General features: G+C 49.7%; 1 protein-coding gene across 1 annotated transcript in view; it reads right to left on the bottom strand.

Annotated features, from left to right (window-relative positions):
* ANGPT4 (angiopoietin 4) overlaps positions 1-20,601 on the bottom strand; it is a 39,409-nt gene that overhangs the window by 11,884 nt on the left and 6,924 nt on the right. The window contains exons 2-3 of the mRNA XM_002747389.6: positions 4,613-4,768; positions 2,711-2,832 (exon numbers count right to left, since the gene is read on the bottom strand). Coding sequence (XP_002747435.4) covers positions 2,711-2,832; positions 4,613-4,768 — 278 coding nt within the window. The remainder of the gene's footprint in view (positions 1-2,710; positions 2,833-4,612; positions 4,769-20,601) is intronic.

Genomic DNA, 20,601 nt, shown 5'->3' on the forward strand with positions numbered 1-20,601 from the left:
CTATTATTGAATCCCAAACGTGCTTGCTTTTTGACCCAGCAGTCTACTCTCAGGAGATATCTTCTAGGGGGCATGGGCAGGAATGACCCTGGGGCCTTCCTTATAATAGAAAAAACAAGCCAAAAAACGATATCGCCTAGATGCCCCACAGCCAGGACTGGCTGAATCTGTTGCGTTTTGACATCCCTGGAAATATTCTGCAGCCATGAAGGAGGAGGCCGGGTGCATTTGCACAGAACTGGAAAGCTGCCCAGGACTTGGGGCACATCAAGTCTAACCCCATGTGTGGCAAGAAAAAAAAAAAAAAGAAAAAGACAGAAAGTATTAATGTGAATATAGAGAAATAGGGTGATCATATAGGAGAAGGCTGGAAAGACGGGTGGAGAAGCCGCAGTGGTGCCTGTGTTTGGAGAGAATATGAAAGAAAGCCCCTCAAGTGCCGTGACTTCTGCGGAGCAGGTCTGAGTGGATGGAGATGGAGAGGAGGAAGTTGGGGGCGGGATGGAGGACCAACTTTCTCTTGTATTTTGTACAGATTCCTGTTGTCCGATGATATAATAATCAAGAGACATTTTTGTAATGGATTTGGAAGCAAAGAGGTTTTCAAAAGAAAGTTTTTGACTCAGCCCTTTCTTTTTGGGGATTTTATCCTCCAGATTTACTCACATGTGTGTGAAATGAGATATGGAAACGTTACTCATCGCATCCCTGGCTGGATTAGTGAAAGGCTGGAAACAACCTCAGTATCCATTAACTGAGGACTGGAGAAATAAGAGCAAGGACCGCGTATGGTGGAGCATTACAAAGGTGGAGAAAAGAATGAGCAAGCACACCAGGCAGTTGTAGAATCTTTCCAAGGTGACAGAACAATACCTTATAAAAACAAGGCATAAACAAGTGGTAGGCCACATTTGGGCTTAAAAAGGATAAAAAGGGGAATGTACAGATTCTCCAAAATGTGTGATGGGGCTATGTCCTGATAAAGCCATGGTAAGTTGAAAATGTCCTAAGTCAAAAACGCATGTAATACACCTAACCTGCTGAACAGCCTAGCTTAGCCTGGGCAGCCTTAAACATGCTTAGAACACTTACATTAGCCTGTGGTTGGGCACGATCATCTAGCACACAGCCTATTTTGTAATAAAATGTTGACTCTCTCATGTAAGGCATTGAATATTGTACTAAAAGAGAAAAACAGGATGGTTGTATGGGTACTCAAAGTACCGTTTCTACTGCGTGTGTATTGCTTTCCTACCATTGTTAAGTCACACATTGTAAGTTAGCAATCTTCTGCATGTATGTGTTTGCATATTCACAAGAAACCCTGGAATGTCAGCCTATAGAATGTCAGCTTCATGAGGACAGGGGCTTTTGTCTCTTTGTTTACTTCTATATCCACAGTGTCTGTAATAGTGCTTGATACATGGAAAGAGCTCAAAAAATATGTTGGTTGATAGAATGGAAGGATACACAAGAAACTAGGAACAGCGGCTACCTCTGGCTTGGGTGGATGGCTGAGGGACAGGGCTGGGAGGAAGACGTTTTACTGTGTATACACTTGTGTTGACTCATTCTGCAGACTAAGAAAATGAGTCCAGCTAGAGCAGAAGAAATTTCCTCTGGACTCCCAATTATGCTGTAGGAAAAGAGAATTGAGGCACACTGAAATTCTAGAATTCCCGCTGTCTTCACAAGCCGAGAGCTTACTGAGGACAGCCTCCATCTTCATTGATTTCTAGACACCTGGTGCTAATTTACAGTGACTGAAAATGTCCCAGTCCTCATCACTCAGACCTTGGGTTGGGGGAATAAGAAGATGGTCAGACTGTCATTAATTACACCCAGATCAGAGAGAGCTTGGAGATCTCATGGCCGTGTCCTGGCCCAGCATGTAAACAACTTCTTGCCTGATTCACAGGCCTGTGGCTTGTTCAGTGGGTAGATTTTGGCTTCTCCAGAACCCTGACCTTGGCAGTTTTTTTCTTCACTCAGCTTGAAACTGAGATGAAATCAGCCTTAGCTGTCAGATTTCTCTGCTTTATCTAAACCTCATGACATTTTTTTTCTTTGTAATTTAAAGGGTGTTCCCCTGATGCATATTTGCTTATAAATGCAAAGACTCTCTGATAGTGCAGATGAGAACCCGGTAACTGTGGTTGCGTCTGGGGACAGGAAGCAGGTGGACAGCACCAGGTTTATTTATTTGCAAAGAAGTAAAGCCGATACAATTTGCAGGGTGGGTAGTATGGTGGGTGAATTAGATCTCAATAAAACCGTTAAAATTTACAAGATAAATAAAAAGAAAGAGGAAAGGAAGGAAGGAAAGGGAAAGAAAGAATCAGGGTGTCCTGAGCCCCAGGAAAATGCCTATCCCCAGTCCCACCCAGTGCAGGGGCCAGGCCATGTGCCTGCCTGGCCCCTAGCACAGCCCCATACCCACTCTAGTTTCCAGCCTCAGTCTGGACTCCAACCCTGGTTTCAGTCCTTCCCCAGCAGGGGCTAGTCCCAGCTCTAGTTTCAGCTCTAACTCCCAGAATACCTCCTTGCCCTAGTCCTAATCCAAGCTCCTAGCTCTGGCCACAAGCCGTATCCCAGACATCAGCCCACATCGAGCTTCCAGTCCTGGCTCCAGCTCCAGCCCCAGCCCTGGTCCCAAAGTTGACTCCAGCCCCAGCCCCTACCCTAGTCTGGTGCCAGGCGCCACACCCACCTGTTTTGGCCCTGAAGCTGCTGGAGCTTCTGCCTCTGCAGCAGCAGCTGTTTCTCCAGCTTGTCAGTGGACAGGAGGGTCTTCAGCATCTGGGTGTCCATTCTTGATGCCTGGCTCAGGAACTGCTCCAGCAAGCAGAAGCCGGTAGGGGACTACATAAGCCCTACAGGAGCCCTGGCCAACCACCCACCTGCCCACAGACCCTGCCACTCCAGAAACTCACTGACCCGTTTCCACTGTCCTGGAAACAGTAGTTCCTGTGGTCACTCATTCACAGGCCCTAACTTAGTTTAGCTTCCTAACTTAGCTTCCTAAATTTGCCTTTCCCCATCACTGCAATGGCAGCTCCATTCCCCCTGCTGCTTAGGCCCCAGGAACTGTCATCCCTGTCCCCCACATCCAACCCACCTGCAGGTCCTGTCAGCTCTATCTTCCAGGTGGCACCTGACCATTTCTCTCCGGCTCTGTGGCTTTCACTCTGGCCCTGGACTCCCACCCTCATTCCCTACAGTCCATTCTCTACTCAGCCTGGGGCTACCTGTTAAAACAAGTTTGCTCTGTTCAGAATCTTCCTGTGACTCCCATCTCATGCAGCAGAAAAGCCCCAGTCCTCACCATGGCCTGCAAGACCCTATATTGTGATCTGTCCCTATCACTTCTCCAGACCCTTGCCTGCCACTCTCCTCCTGGTCACTCCAGCATACTGGTCTCTTGATGTTCTTGAACCCACCAGCACGCCCCCTCCCTCGGGCCTTTGCACGTGCTGCACCCTCTGTCTGGAGCACTCTCTGCAGTAAGCCTGGCTGCAGCCCTACCTTCTCCATGGCCCTTCCTGGCCTTGCTGTGTGAACTCGCAGCTCTCATCCCTCCCACCACTCCCAATGCACCCGCCTCTTGCTCTGTCTTCCACGCTGTTTTCTCCTTAGCGCGGCCACTGGCTAACACATACAGCCACGTGTTGCTTAACGATGCAAAGATGTTGTAAGAAATTCATCGTTATGTGATTTCGTCATTGTGCAAACATCATAGTGTGTACTTACACACACCTGGATGGTGTAGCCGCCTACACACCTAGGCTATATGAGACAGCCTGTTGCTCCTAAGCTACAAACCCGTACAGCACCTGACTGTACGAATACTGTAGGCAGTTCTACCACCTGCGAGGTATTTGTGTATGCATATCTAAACATAGAAAAGGTGCAGTAAAAACAGGGTGTGAGAGCCTTATGGGCCTGCCGTTGTCTGTGTGGTAAGTTGTTCACGGGAACGTTGTTAAGTAGCGCATAACCACATATGTCATTTATCTTTCCATTTCCAGGGGAAGCCTCACAGTGGTAGGAATGCATGCCTGCTTTGTTTCCTGCTATATGCTAGAAACAGTCTTCTCAAGCAGTGCCCAGCACACAGGGGATCCAACAAACAAATGGGCAGAAACTTGTGTCCATTTGTTATTGACTGTTTCATCCACTGACTTCCCCACCCTCCCTTTTCTCACCAGTTCCCTCCCTGCTCTTTGCTGCTCAGATACCTCCTCTCTCCAAGTCCTTGGCTCCCGGAGGCCCAAATAATTATTTTTTATCTATCTTCCCCTAGTGCCTTATAAGCCTCCTGAGGGTAGGGGGGCTGTGCTGCTCTACCCCTCCTCCCAGTGCCCAGCACGGACCCCGGCACTGAAGTTACAGAGGCAGAAAAGCCAAGTCCAGCATTCACCTCCCAGGGCTCATAGCTTAGAGGGAGATAGTTTTATGAGAAGGTCATCAGAAAGGAGGGGCCCAGGGGGCTACAGGCCCAGAGGAGGCCTTGACCCTACCCAGGGACAGAGGTCAAGGTAAGATGATTGGGGCTGTGAGCCAGCCTGGCCAGTCACAGGCCCTCAGTGCCCACTCACTCACTCTCCATTACCTGAGCCTCCATGTCCGTCAGCTTGCGGGTCTGGGCAGTGGTCTGGTTCAGGAAGCTGATGTCCAGCTTCAGCAGGGGGGCCGTCTGATTGTGGACCATTTGCTGCTGGGCTTCCACCAGCTCCAACCTCAAGCGCATCTTGATGGTCCTCTCTAGCTGTGGGAGACCATGGGCTGGGGTCACAGGGGAGATGCTGGGGGAAGCCCCCTGTCCCTCCCATGTGTCTCCATGGAAGGGCACTGAGCAGGCACAGGAGGCCTCCCTGCCTCAGAACATGCCGGGCCAGCTCAGGCCACCTTTACCTCTTGCCTGGACAGTCACAGTAGATGTTTCCTTGGGAGGGATCACATATATGTTTTGTCTGCCTCTCTGCCTCCGTCCTTGTCCCCTTCACGGTTCTCCCCCTCTAGGCAGCCAGAGGGATCCTGCTAAACCTAAGTCAAGTCACACTCCTCCTCTGCTCAAAATCCTCCCAGGGTTCCTACCTCACTCAGAAAAGCCAAGACTGCAGGTTCCTCCGTGACCGGGCCTGCCGCTACACTCTCATTCTATTCCTATTCCCCTCTCCCTCACTCACTTCAATCCCGATGCAATGCCTCCCTGACATCCCAACAAAGCAAGCCTGCGCCCCCCTCAGGGCCTTTGCACATGCTGTTTCCTCACTGTTCCCTCTGGAATCCTCCCCCAGCCCCCACTCCATCTGCGTGGCACACACCCTCATGTTGTTTCAGGTTTCTTCATGCCACTTATCACCACTTGACTTTTTAAAATCACTACCTCTCTTTTTATCTGTCTGTTGTCTGTTTCTCTCTCTAGAATGTCAATTCCATGAAGCCAGGGACTTGGTTTTGCTCACTATCTTATTTCTATGTTTGGCACAATGCATGGCACACAGCAAGTGCTCATAAAGATGTGTTTAATGAATTGATGAAAAAGGGGAAGCAGCAAGGGTCAGAGCACAGCACCCAACCACATGCCCCTTCCCCACTTCCTCGGGGAGAGCCATCCAGCAGGGAGTGGGAATGCATCTCTCCCTTGTACAAAGAGTTTGCAGGTCCGTTGGCCAAGCTGTGCTTTCTCTCTTCAGGTCTCCTCCATCTGCAAATGGGGCTGGACTGGCCAGTCTCCAAGGGTTCTCCCAGCTCTGATGTTCTGGGATCCCACGTGCTAATGTTCATTTCTTTGACAGGGCTGCTCTCTTTCCCAAGGGCAGGAGAGTTGGTCTGGTACAGCACCAGGATTGTGTTGTAAAGGTGAACAGTGTGTTCTTAGGGCTCAGTGCCTGTCGGGAGAGAGCCAGCTCTGCCCCACCATTCTCTCTCCATTTGGCACACATGCTGGCCTCTCACCACACCCCCCCATCCCCGTCCCTGGCTCCTTCCCTTGCTTTCTCACTCAGTCTTTCAGAAGGTCCAACTGGACAGCTCCCAGGGTCCCTGGGAAGACGGGTGCTCCCCAGGAGAGGTGGTGACCTTTGCTCTGGCCAGGCTCCAGCCACTTCCTCCTTCATCTCTTCTCCTTTCTTCCATCTTGACTGTCCACTCCCATCCCTTCCTCCCCCTGGAGTGTTTCAAAGGGAGCATGTTCCATTATCAAATCCTGGAGTGGGTGCTTGTGGGCCGTAGTAGTATTGGTTAGACTATGTCAAAGTATGGTTCTTTCATCAGCATCAGCTGAGAGTTTATGAAAAATGAGAATTTCCAGGTCCCACCCTAGACCTACTGAACTGGAAACTTAACGGTGTCCAGCCAGCTGCGGTTAACAGCTCCCTGGCTGCGTTAGATACTTGCTCAAGTGTGAGAGCCCTTGACGCAGAGATGGCAGGGGGGACTGAAGACCAGAGAGACCTCCTTCCATCCTTCTCTGCATCATTAACCCCCGACTCCCTGTAGGACACAGCATGTGCTAACAAGTTCCATCTAAAAACTGACCCCACAGCCTCTCTGGCTGCTTCTCCAGTTTCTCTGGTCTCCTTAACACAAAACTTCTACAAGTTGTCTCCACATTCTCACCTCCACACCCACCCTTACTTAAAAAAAAACTATAATGTTAATAATATAATGACGTTACATTTCACACATATAAAAAAGCATAGAGGCCAGGTGCGGTGGCTCACACCTGTAATCCCAGTACATTGGGAGGCAGAGGAGGGTGGATCATTTGAACCCAGGAGTTTGAGACCAGCCTGAGCAACCTGATGACATTTTATTTCTACTGAAAATACAAAAATTAGCTGAACATGGTGGCACAAGCCTCTGGTTTTCGCTACCCAGGAGACTGAGGCAGGAGGATTGCAGGAGACCAGAAGGCAGAGGTTGCAGTGAGCTGAGATGGCACCACCGGACTCCAGCCTGGGCAACAGAGTAAGATTGTATCTCAAAAAAAAAGTATGGAGAATAAACATAACCTGCAGTGTTCATCCTCCTGTACACTCCCAGTCACATCTCTCCATCTGGGGAAGTCCATTTGCCTTTTGGGGTCTCACTGTCACCCAGGCTGGAGTGCAGCGATGTGATCGTGGCTCGCTGCAGCCTCAAACTACTGGCTTCAAGCAATCCTCCCACCTCCCAGATAGCTGGGACTACGGGTAGGCACCACTGTGCCCAGGTCCCCCTTCGCTCTTTAATTCATCTTCGCATAGATAGCCCTCTTGACACTGCACTCAAGGGACATTTTTGTGTCTTCTTCTTGCTTGACATCTCAGGACCAATCAATCACCCAGGTGGCCGCTCCCTGCTGCTGGACGACTTCCATCCTGGTTTCCTCCTGGCCCCTAACCACCCACTCTCTGACTTCGCCTTTATAAACTCCTACATGGCAGGGGCTCTCACAGCCCAGTCCTGGGTTCTTGTCTCTATGTACATTCACTCCCTAGGTCAGGGGTCCTTAATGAGGAGCTACAGGCTCCCATGAACTTGAGTGAGAAAAAAAAAATCACATCTTTGTCCACTAATCTGCAATTAAAATTTGGCATTTCCTTAAATCATGAGCTTAGGTCACAAACCGCAGGCATACTAGCAGGTCCTGAGACTCATTAGAAATCCCAAATATTTTCGTATCACAACACATTCTTACAGTGTCTTAAAACAGTTTTCACTCAGCCTGATTTTGGAATTATAGACGTTATCATACCCACCACTGGATAATGCTATGACTGATGACAGATTTCAGTTTTCATATTTTGCTTATGATTTCCGTATTACTGAGTGTTCCTATGCTTTGATTTTATGCATTTCTGAGAAAGGATCCTTAAGCTTCACCAGGACCAGATGCCAAGGAATCTGAGGCTCCAAATGCATCCGTGCCCTGCCCCAGGTGCTGAGATGGGTCCCTGGACTTCCACATCCCCTCGTGCTGATGGGGCCATCACCATCTCCCACGCAGACTTCTCCCCTGCATGTCCCTGACTCACCATCTCTGCACAGTTTCCAATGTGAAAACCATGCATCTCAAGCCCAATGTGAAACCCTTGATTCGTCAGCTCCCACCACCCCTGTCCCTGCAACTTCTACCCGCTTCTCCTAAGTCTTTCCCCTCTCAGGAAATGGCCCCACCCAGTTCTGAGCCCTAAACCCAGACCTCAATCTTTTTTTTTTTTGAGACAAGTCTCCCTCTGCCACTCAGGCTGGAGTGAAGTTGAGTGATCTTGGCTCACTGCAACCTCCGCATCCTGGTTTCAAGCGATTCTTCTGCCTCAGCCTTCCGAGTCGCTGGGACTACAAGTGCGTGCCATCATGCCCAACTAATTTTTGTATTTCACCATATTGGCCAGGCTGGTCTCGAACTTCTGACCTCCTGATCCGCCAGCCTCGGCCTTCCAAAGTGCTGGAATTACAGGCGTGAGCCACCGCACCCAGCCTCCAGAGCTCAATCTTAACTTCTCGTTTTCTTACTGGCCACACTCAACCCACTAGTAAGTACTGCCCACTATGATCCCAATGTAGATTTCGAATCTATTTACTCGCCTTATTCTGGGCCAGGCTGCCCTCCTCTCCATGGGTCTGCCTCTTGTGCCTTCCTATCTCTAACCCCTCTGTCAGCTCCCAGGAGATTCTAATGTGTGGCTGGCTGGGCCCACCAGCATGGATAAGGACAAACACAGCTATAGGGAGTTTGGTCTCAGACTTCTTCATGCATCACTGACCTCCTGGAACCTAAATTGAAAAGCAGACTTCCAGGTACTGAGCACCTGCTCCAAGCGGTCAAACAGCAAATTCATGCCTAAGGTGAGCCTTTCCCAGGCATCTTCCCCAAGATTCTCATTTGTGTGAACGTGGACAATCAGAGGCCTGAAGTCTTGCCCAAGGTCACCATATGGCAGGCTAGGTTCTAAGACTCCTTGCTTAAGGGCTGCAGAGCTGAGCTGGTGATTCAGGGCAGCTCAGGGTCCTCTCGAGTGACTGGAGCTCCTCAAGCACCTCACTAGTCCCCCACTTGTCCTCTAGTTGCAAGTGGCTGGGCAGGGCAAAGGCTACCCACAGCTGGAACCCATCACCCAATTTGCCACACCCGCCCACCAGCACGGGTTCTGGGATGAATAATCTTGGCCAGATGGGCTCAGTTAGGCTACGTTGGGCTCTGGAGACTAACATTGGCCTGGGTGGTGGGAGCTGGGTCTGGCTCATGGCTCAGGCACCAGCTGGAAGGGCAGGGGATGGATCTCAATAGAGGAACTGACTCAGCATGGGATCTACTGCTCTCTATGCCCTGCACTGACTCCAGGATTAGACCTGCCCCTTCTCCATCACCCTCAGGCTGCTGAATTCTCAGGCCTGTGACAGGGTACAAAGGCCTGACCTCTAATCACCCTTCCAGCCAGCAAAGAGGCTGAGCTTTTGTTCCTGGCCTACCGTGCCCTCCTCCTGGCCCTGGGTTTGAGTTCTGGCTCTACCACACTCTCATTGTGGGCCCTTGGAGAGTACTATGTTTCTCTGAGCCTCACTTTACAGATCTGTGTCATGGGTCAGGACACCCTGCTCTTTGGTAGGGAGAGGACATTTGCAAAGGGTCTTGAAGGAAAGGAAGGAAATTTTCACAGGCAGGGGCTTGGAGAGGAGGGGTGACCCAGACAGATAACAGGTGCAGATCAATGGATGAACAGCCTCTGTTGCCAAAGAGATCTGCCCAAGCCTCCTTCTCTCCTGTATTATTTATATAAAATGCACATCAACTGGCAAATGGAGAAACTGCAGTCCATCCATGAAATGGATTTCACTGAGCAATAAAAAGTGAGGAACTATTGATGTGTGCAACAACACAGATGAACCTCAGGTGGATTATGAGTGAAAAATACGCCAGACTCCAGTGGTTCAATACTGTAGGAGTCTACTTGTATGATTCTAAAAAAGTCAGAATCTGTGATTGCAAGGACCTGGGTCCCGGGGGTTGGGGACTGATTGTTAAAGGACACAGGGGAGCTTTCTGGGATATTGGCAGTGTTCCATGTCATGACTGTGCTGGCGGTTACGTAACTGAATACGTCTGTCAAAACTCATGAAACCAAACATGAAAAGGGTAGATTTTGCTGTAGGTAGTAGAGCAATATAGGTAATGTAAAAAGAAAGTGCCATCACCATCACCCCATTTTGTTGAGGTCATACCTCAATAAAAAGAAACCCCCCAACACAAGTTTCTATAAAATGCCCCAGATATACATGTGTAACATTAAACTGCAGGTAAAAATGAATGCAGAGAGAGTGAATCCCCTCAGCCTCTCTGAGTTCCATTTATTTCATTCGTGCATTCATTCAGGAATTATTTCCTGAGCACCTACTGTGTGCTCATCCTGTGTTAGGTACTTAGAGAATCATAAAATGAGCAAAATTGGTAATGTTTCTGATTCTGGGCATTTCTACTAAATATATCAGTTGCATTGAAATCTCGATGAGTGCTCTGAAGAAAATAAGACGGGGTAATATGTGGGGTTGGGGGCAAGTTTAGCCAGGATGATAGAGAAAGCCCCACCAGAGAGGGCCATCTGGGCCGAGAGGCTAGAAAGACGCCAGGTCTGGGGAAGTCAGCAGGGCGGGAATTCCGGGCAGAGGAAAAGGCAAGTGCAAAGGCCTCGAGGTGGGAGTGTGTCTCGGCTCTGAGGATCAAAATGAAGATGAGTATCAATGGTATGCCCTGCATCTACCTCTCTTCCACGGAAAATGGTGCCTGAGGTTCCTGTTTGGAAAAGGCCTTTTGTCAACTGCAGGTAAAAATGCATGCAGAGAGAGTAATGCTTTGTATGGATGGGCCTGTGCATGAATCACAGCTCTTAGCTTACCAGCTGTGTGACCTTAGGCTGGTGCTTCTACCTGTCTGAGCCTTTTCTCTAAAATGAAGATAATCATAGCTCCTTCCCCTAGATTGTAGGGAGCATTTCTGAGATGACCCTGGTTATAATTACATAATGAATGAATGACAAATTCTAGTATGTCTGGGCCATGGCTTACTATGCAGCTGTTAAAAACAATGAGGTTGATGACTGGCTCAGTGGCTCACACCTGTAATCCCAGCCCTTTGGGAAGCCAAGGTGGGTGGATCACTTAAGCCCAGGAATTGGAGACCAGCCTGGGTAACCTCAATGGGGTGATGGTGATGGCATTTTCTTTTTACATTACCTGCATTGAGCAATAAAAATTTATTGAAATTGTTTGGATTTTTAAAAGTAGAATGAGAGCGTACACAGGTATAATTAATAGAATATTTAACTGTCAGTATATAAACACCAGAAGTCCTTAACTGATGTCCTGGACCCCCAGGGCTGTGACTAGAATTCAAGGAACCTGTAAACTTGTATGAAAAGAAAATGACCTTTTTTCCCCCACTAATCTCTAACTGCAATGAGCATTTCCTGTGGTGGTGATAGCAGGGTCTGCGGCTTTGTCACTAGCAGACTCCGCAGATACTCTAATGATGTCTTACTGCAATGATTGCAGACATCTACAACGTATTGTCTATACTCATCTCAGCCTCAGAATCATGAAAGGTGCTCGATCCCCCACTCGGTCCTGTTATTTTGTGCATTAATACAGAAATAACATAGGACTATATTAGAAACCTGTTTTCTGATATGTTGACATTTTCATCTCAAGGTAATTTGTTTCCTTTACAAATTATGCATTTAATTTTACATTTCAAAAAACATTTTTTTCTGAGAGAGAGTCTAGAGCTTCATTAGATGCCAAAGGACCCCAAGACACAGGAAAGGTTGAGACCCATGAAGACCCGTCCCACAGGTTTCCTCACTGGTGTCCCCAGTAGGCTGCCAACTGGGGGAATACCTGCCTTTTCTGCTGGGGCCTGGAAGAGTGTTTGGATATGTGTAGGCTCTGCTGTTGACCCCAATTATAGATGGGCAAATGGAGGTTCAGTTCTCCAGGTCACCCATCAAGTTGGCAGATGCTAGATTCATCCCCAGGTCTACTGATTTGGAAGGTGGGGGGTCAGCTCTGGTGGCTGTAGGAGGGTCAGGGCAGGGTTGAGTGGGTGAAAGTGGTGCTTCCCTCACCCAGGGCAAGACCCAGGCTTCAACCCTGCAGCCAGTGAGCCCAGAGGGCAGGGTGAACCCTGCTGCTGGTTTCCGCATGTTGACCCAGTTTCTGGGTCTTTGCTCAGACTTGTTCCTGAATCAGACCCAGAGCACCAGGGTTTCTGTGAATCAGGGAAGGTCAGGGATCCTTCCAAAACTATTCCCCATGAAATTGCAGGGAGCTAAAGACCACTGGACTGGGAGTCAAGAACCCCCTGTTCCTGATCACGGGTCTGCGTCTCCCATGTGTGATTTGGTCAAATGACTTCATCTCTCCTAATTGTTCAGACCCAACCTCTCAAAGCCACCCTGCTCTCCTCTGACTCTCTCATATCCTGAATCCACTCTGTTGTCTCTACCCTCAGTCACATGCAGAATCTGACCACTACCGCCCAGCCTTGCCACTTCCACCCCAGTCCCAGCCATTATCATCTCTATCGGAGATCACAACCTCCTTGATACCCTAGGCTTCCGTCTCGCTCCCTGGGCCCCCACGCTATCCTTCATGAGTAGCCAGGGAGGTCCTGGTCAACCTGTCAGATTATAATTCCCTCTGCTCTAAACCCTGCTGTGGCTCCCGTGTGGCTTAGAGAGGACAGGTACCTTTAGTGGAGAACAAAATTCTTTGCTTTGGAAACAGGCGTAGCAGCCCCGACGAGCAGAATCCAAACCAGGCTGTACTGGGGTAGTGTGGGAATTGTGATATAGCCTGTTCTAAGTCCTAAGCTGAACCAAGGCCCCACGGCTGGGGTGGGGCAGGGTGTGGAGATCTGAGCCTGGCCTGATGGTAAAAGGAAAAGGGCTTTAGCAGGGATGCCCCAGGAGTAGGGGCCCAGGCAGGGAGACATCTGGGGAGCAAAGACTTAAAGAGGGGGAGACCTAAATGATGCCCTCGGGGACCACTGAGCCCCCACCTCCTCCATTTCACAGATGGGGAAACTGAGGTCCCAATCAGGAAAGTAAAGTGCCAGAGGCTGTACACAGGAGCTAACGGCCAGATCTGGTCCAGACGTATGAACATCCAGGAGGTCAGAGCTTCCATAGCTTTGTGTGTGTGTGTTTCAACTTAAATGTAAATCTTCGTAACTTTAGTTTTCAAATGGGTGATATAAACACATTGTTCAAAATTCCAAGGAACAAAAAGGAGTGAAGTGAAACAAATTTTTGGTCCTCGCCCCAACCTGCACTTCTCTTCCTACCGGCCACTGAGAGGGAGGTCCCTGGGTTTCCTTCCAGAGAAACGCTACTCGTACATCTGCAGTAACTGTGCTTCCACCCCACCGTCTGCCCTTCAGGCTACAAAAACCTCCGCTTGCCATTCCACGTCTGGCTTCCTTTCGCTTGACATAATGTATAGCGTGTTCCACATTCATCCGGGTGGCCTCTCCTCACCGTTGCAAGCTGCTTGCAATTCCGTGCATGGGCCTCTGTTGTTCACTCATCTAGTCTCCTCTAGCTGTGCCTGTAGGATATTTCCAGGCTTTTCCTATCACAAACAGGGCTGCTACAAATATCCTTGTGCTCCTGTCACTTAACACCTTCACAGGTCTACACGGGGAAAAATCCTTTGAAGCAGAATTGCTGAGTGAAATCACACGTTTTGTTGGTCCTTTGTTTTTTGAGACAGAGTCTTGCTCTCTCACCCAGGCTGGAGTGCAATGGTGTAATCATGGCTCACTGCAGCCTCGAACTCCCAGGCTCAAACAATCCTCCCACCTCAGCCTCCCAAGTAGCTGGGACTATAGGCCACCAGGCCCAGCTAATTTTTTTTTTTTTTTTTTTTTTATGTAGAGACCGGGGTCTTGCTTTGCTGATTCAGGCTAGTTTTGAACTCCTGAGCTCGAGTGATCCGCCCACCTTAGCCTCCCAAAACACTTATGATTTTGACTGTCGTTAACAAACTGCCCTTGGCAGAGGTTGTGCCCAGTGGTTTCTGCCCTTTGTTTGGAGGAGAGGCCCTAGGGTCTGCTGAGGTGGCCACAGGAGCCAGAGAGTTGCTTATTGCACCCCCTCCCAACATGCATCCACAACCCCCCAACCTCAGTAACACCAGAGCTTCTCCCATAAGCATCCTTCTGACTTCCAGGTCTCCTTGAAAATGTCACCTCCTCTGAGAAGCATTCCCTGACCACCCCCACTCTATTCCACCTGTTTGTCACAGAGTCCATCCTGCCTTCTACACAGTACTTCATGCCATCTGAAATCACTTCCATCATTTGTCATTTGTCCAATTCCCCCACCAGAAGAGCCCCAGGAGTGCAGAGGTTTGTCTGCCCTGTTTGTGGGCACATCCTCTGTGCCTAGAATAGGGCCAGGCACATGAGAGGTGCTTGATAAATAATTGTTGAAAGAACAGATGGGTCAGTTTTGAGCCCAGGCCTGGCTACTGTTAGAACTTGTGAGAGGCAAAGGCAGTAGAAACCACAGAGGCCAGAGAGCAGAGAGCCAACTGGTGCCAGGGCAGAACGAAAGGGAAGAAACACCAGCACAGAGACAGGAGGGGCAGGCAGGAGGGTTTCCCTGACTGGGGGAGCAGAAGGAGGAGTGGAGGGGAAGTAGAGGGAGGCACGTGGCAAGTGAGGGGGTCAGCTTGGGGTATCTGTAGGAGGAATGTTCTAGAAATAAACACGACGTAGTCTTGGTGCTCATTTACTGGCTCCCAACAACTTGTTCCGATGTGCTAAGACTTGTGCATGGTGCTGGGGAGACAGGAGCAACCAGAACAGGCCAGGCTCTGCACTGCTGCCAGGGTCTCCCAAGGAAGATATCTAAAGGGCTACTGTGTCCTTGGTTCTTCCATTGTCCCCGTTTTATGGACGAGGAAAGGAAGGCATGAGAAGATGAGCCTCTTGCCTAAGTGGCAAAGACTGGATTTAAATACAGGCCTTTGGGCTCCAAAGATCACAGCCTTAGCCATTCAGTGGGGTGCTTGTGGCAGCCAGCCTTCAGGATGACCCCAGGGATCCTGGTGCTTGTGCCCTTGTATAGTCCCCTCTCTCAACGCGTCAGAACTGGCTGGCATGACTACTTAGATATAGCAGAAATGTTGGAGTTGCAATGGCTAAACCATTGCATTTCATCTTCTGTCTTGCCCTCTCTTGGACCACGTGCTCTAGGGGGAATAGGCTACCATTCCCTGAGGACCCTTAAGCAGCCCTGCCATCTGGGGGGAACTGAGGCCTCCTACTCACAGCCAGCACTAGCTCACCAGCCATAGGCGGCTGAGCCCCAGCCCTGGCCAAGCCTTCAGATGAGTGCAGCCCTAGCTGATATCTGAGTGCAACCACGTGAAAAAACCCAAGTCACAGCTACCTTAAGTTGCTTCAGAATTCCTAACCCTCAGAAACTGTGAAAGATAACAATAATGAATGTTCATTGTTATTTTAAGCTGCTAAATGTTTTAGGGTAATTTGTTATGCCACAGTAGAGAACTAACATACTGCTTTTCCAGAGCTTACAGAGCTTTAACCCTCTTGCTTCTAGTTCCAGCGCTCTTCTCCGCCGTCTCCAGGCCTCAATTTCCTCATTTTGACAATGGGCTGACTTGTGATTTGTGAGGAGGGTTGGCCCCTCATCCTCTGCCTTGCTTCCACCCCTGGGGCCTACACCAGGCCCTCACCCTGTGGCTCAATGCAGACTGAGATGGTTTTTCTCGTCCTCTCTGAGGAGCTGGGTCCAAGCCATCCTCATTGTTTTCCTCTCTGCAAAATATTCTATTGCTTTTCTTCTGGGTCAGGGCTCTGAGCAAGCAGAGCCAGTGGGCAGGGAGCCAGGTCGGGGACCAGTGGGCTCTCATGAAGGGATGAGCTTCTCAGCCCTAGCTCAACTCTCGATTCTTTGGCACAGGCCCAGCGTCTCCAAACATCCACCGTGGACTGGGCCTGGAGCACTGCACTGAGAGTCAGCAAACTTGCTCAATAGCTTTGCCATTTCCTTTCTGTGCCAGCGACAAGCTTCTCCAAACCTCAGTGGCCTCACTGTTTCCTCCTCGCAGAGGGCCTGGACAGAATAGGGAAATGGCCACTGGGATCTGTGCTCTGCGGGGGCTGGGCTGGGATTCTTTTGGGCTGGGTCTGTTTTGTTCATGGGGCCTAGTGCAGTGGCTGGCACACAGTAGAACTTACCATATTTGTGGAATATTTGAAACTTCCCTGCCTCCTGAGCCTCACCTCTCACAGGGTGGCAGGTCCAGTGTCCATCCCAGGTAAAAGGCCATAAGGAGAAGATGAGGAATGTGGGAGAAGGGGCTGCAGAGGGAGGGGGAGCGAGGCCTGCTTCTGCCGTCTGGACTTGGGAGGGGCTGCCAGAATCCCTGCCTCCTCAGGCTCAGCTATGCCTTTGGTGGTCAGGCTACCGTGGCCTGAGGACCCTTAAGCAGCCCTAGGGAAGAACCCATCTGGAGGGGCCTCATTGGCCTCCTTGATTTCTCAACCTTGATCTTGGGAGAGGTTTGCGATCACTCACCTCCCTGACACTTGAATGTTACAGAATGGGCTGATGTGTCCATTTTGCTAGGCAACATGCCAACTGAATACTTATGATGTGCTCAGCACTGTTCTAACCACTGTATTAAGTCCTTGTAGCCACTCTGCAAGGTAGGACCTGTTGTCAATCCATTTTACAGATGAGACACAGAGAGTTTAAGCAACTTGCCCAAGGACAGGTAGCTCTTCACAGGTGTGAACAGGCTGTGCTTCTGCAAGGTCACTTGGCTAGAGTGATCGGCGCTGCTGCCCATCCCCAGCCTCAGCTCTACCTTCAGAAAACAGAGCAAAGTATGTTCTAGATAGAGGGAGACTTTGCTGCGGTATCTCTCCATGTGGCATCAGGCCTTTCTGCCTGTACAGTTCTAGTGTGTATCTCTTCTCTGTACAATTCTAGTGTGTATCTCTTCTCTGTACAGTTCTAGTGTATATCTCTTCTCTTACTGAATCCCCAGCAGTCTGGGTAAAAGGGTAATTGTTCCCCACACGAATGAGTAAACTGAGGCCCAGAAAGGCCAAGCATTACCCACAGCTGGTAAAGGAAGATTTTAACTTACTGGCTGAGCTCTTTCTATGTGCCTGTCTTGCCTCCTTGGTGATTGAGTCTGATCCTGTAGATGGGGTGACAGGGATAAGATTAGGGTCAGACAAGGATGGGAGAAGCAGGCCAAGAGCTCCACAGCCTATCACAGAATGATCTTCAGTGAGGACAGGACAGAAAAGTGGCCACATCAGTTCCCAGTCTCCACGGTCCTCAAGAACAGGGTCAGGATCAGGGACATCTGATCTGGCTCCTGGTGAGCACTCCAGCCTCATCTTGCCCACGCTGTCCTCGCTCTCTGCACTACAGACAGACTGAGCGCCTTTTGCTTTTGGCTCCATTCTACCCCAGACCCTTCGCACTTGCTGTCCCCTATGCCTGGAATGCTTTTGCTTCCTTTCCTTGCCTAGGCACTGCCAACCCAGCCTTTCGATCTCAGCTCTGTCCTTCTTCCTAGTACCTTCCCTTCCTCAAGGTCAGGGACCCATTCTCCACCCCTAGCATCCCTCAGTCCCTCCTATACAGCACATAACATGATTGATCATTGCACCTGGGAAATCACTAGGTTGGTTACCCCACTGCTCCAGGAGCAAGGGGGAGGGATGGTCTTCCTTGCTCACTACTAAATCCTCGTCACTTGCATAGTGCCTAGCACATTGTAAGCTCTCAATAAACACTGGCGGAAGGGACGATTAAATGAATGCCGGAATGAATACTCTTACCTGGCAAATTATGTTCAGAGCTGTACCCAGACATTTAAGTGTGTGTGTGTGGGGGGGGGGTAGGGGGCAGGAGTCTGGGGATGCACATTTGCACATAGTCCCAGACCAAGAGGACACATGGATTTCTCAAGACATTTATGACATGCTGTGTATCTTCTTGCTTCTGGAGAGGGGAAACAGGTGTCTCCGCTGGGTGTCAGGAATCCTGGGTTCTGGCCCAACCCTTGCCACTGACCCTTGGGTGAATGTGATTGACTCACTCCCTTACCCAGGCTCACTGTTCCCATCTGTAAATGGGGGGCACAGAGAGGTGGTCTGTGTAGTGGTTAAGAGTGTGGGGTCTGGGTGGGGTGCGGTGGCTCACACCTGTAATCCCATTACTTTGGGATGCCGAGGCAGGCGGATCATGAGGTCAGGAGATTGAGACCATCCTGGCCAACATGGTGAAACCCCATCTCTACTACAAATACAGCAACAACAAAAAACTAGCCGGCTGTGGTGGCGTGCACCTGTGCTCCCAGCTACTCGGGAGACTGAGGCAGGAGAATCACTTGAACCCAGGAGGCAGAGGTTGCAGTGAGCCAAGATTGCGCCACTGCACTCCAGCCTGGCAACAAAGCAAGACTCCATCTCAAACAACAAACAACAAACAAACAAACAAACAAACTCTGAAGAATGTGGAGTCTGGAGCCAGTCTGCCTGGGTACAAACTCACCTCCCTTACTTCTTAGCTGTGTAAACTCCCTGGGCCTCTGTTTCCCTCACAATAAACAGGGATCATAACAGTCCCCATCTTATAGGATATCAGGAAGTTTGTGAGTCAATGTTACAAGACACATATAAAGTGCCTGGCACAGAGACAGTCCCAAATGTGAATTAGCCACAGCAGAGCACTCACCCCAGAAGAGAGAGGAAACAATAGCAGCATCTCCCGCTTCTCTGCCCGCTGCAGCAGCGCCAGGCACATCCCGAGTAGCCATTTGAGCCTCACAGCAAACCCAGGCATGTGTGTGTCATCGCCTTCATTTATAGCTGGAAAAACTGAAGCTCAGGTCTTTCTCGTGTTTGCACAGTCAAAAACCTCACAGATGTACAGTTGAGGGAACAAAAGCAAGTTATAGTAAGATATGGATGGTATGACATCATCTATATAGGCAACAAACATTATGCCTTCATTAGGGAGGGCAGACCTGAAGTAAGGGGCTATTAGCATCCAGTTTCAGCACAACTCTTTCTGCCAGGAGAAGGAGGCAGGAGAGGGAAGAGAGGCTTAATGGCATTGGTAAGATTTTATTTCTTCAGGTGAGTTGTGGGAACAAAAAATTTTATCTGGTTTTTCTCTCTACCTTTTTGTACATTTAAAACATTTCAGTAAATTAAAAAAATGCATAAAACAAGAGCAAGGGTCTGCATTAGGAGATGATGGGGGTGTTGAGATGATAAGCAATTTGTTTCCTTCTGCATCTTCATGCATTTCCATATTTCCTGATTTTTGCAAACTGGGAGTCCGTAAAAGCGGAGAAAAGTACCCAGGCTGTTGGTAAAACGTCCAGCTGGGACTGGAACTGGGGTCTGCGGGCCTCTGGAGGGAGAGGTCCAAGCTGCCCCATTGGCTCTCCTGCTCAGCTCCGCCCCCAGTGGCTCATTGCAGCCTCTGCAGGGCTTTCTTAATGGGAGTTCCCCTTGGTGGTTTGGAGATGATCTTTCTTCAGGCCTGCTTGGTGGCCACACTGTGTGCCACTAGTGAGTTACTAATGAGTGTTGGACTAGGGTCAGGAGGAACGGTCCACAAGGTGCCCTCTGATGAACTAAGGTTCTGTTCCCTTGTCCAAGGGGAGGTGGCCTTGTTTCAGCTTCAAGGATCTTCAGTCATCTCCTTACCCAGAGACCCCACCAGATATCTGCAGTTTGCCTGATTTTGCTCTCACCTAAGGTACTTGGTATCATAATTTCCATTTTGCAGATGAGGAAACTGAGGCCCAGGGAGGAGAAAAAGGCTCTTATACAAGACAGAAGTAGAGAAGCTGAAATTGGACTCCAGTGCTACCTGACTCTGAACAGAGTCTGAAAGTTTACTGAGAACTTACTCTCTGCCAGGCCCTGGACTGAGCCCTCCATGTGCATCCACTCATTTAATCTTCTCAATAACCTGAGAAGCAGCTTCTCTTAGTGTCCTCACTTTGCAGATAAGGAAACTGAGGTACAGAGTGGCAAAGCAATGGTCTGAGAAGGCACAGCTGGCAAGCAGTGGAGCTGAGATTCCAACAGAGTCAACTGGGGCTCAACACCTACACTTCGATTCTGTGGGATTTACCCCCAGGCCCTGGGCCAAGAATGGGGTGTGCAATTGTGAGCGACACCCAGACTGAGCTTCTGGACCCTCTTAGCTTTTCAGAGCGGCCACAGCTGCCTGAGGCCCTGCCTGAACCTTCCCTGGCAGAAAAGCCCTAGGGAAGCTCTCCTTGGGCTAAGGGGTCCTGAGGGAAGAAAAATCTAGCAGCTGTGCGTCTCCCTTTTGCGGACCAGGGTCCTCTGTATTTCCAGGTCCCAGCTAATGCCCAGACCCCCCTGCACCACGGACACGGCTTGTTTGTTGGGCAGGAAACCGCCTAAGTGGTGAGAGCATAGCTTCTGGCATCTCTTGGCTGTATGACCTTGCGCAAGTCACCTAACTCTTGGTGCCTCAGTTTCCTCATCTGTTAGTGGACGAACAATCTTACTTT

This window comes from Callithrix jacchus, chromosome 5 (genome assembly GCF_049354715.1).
Source record: "Callithrix jacchus isolate 240 chromosome 5, calJac240_pri, whole genome shotgun sequence".
In the NCBI taxonomy this organism is placed as follows: Eukaryota; Metazoa; Chordata; class Mammalia; order Primates; family Cebidae; genus Callithrix; species Callithrix jacchus.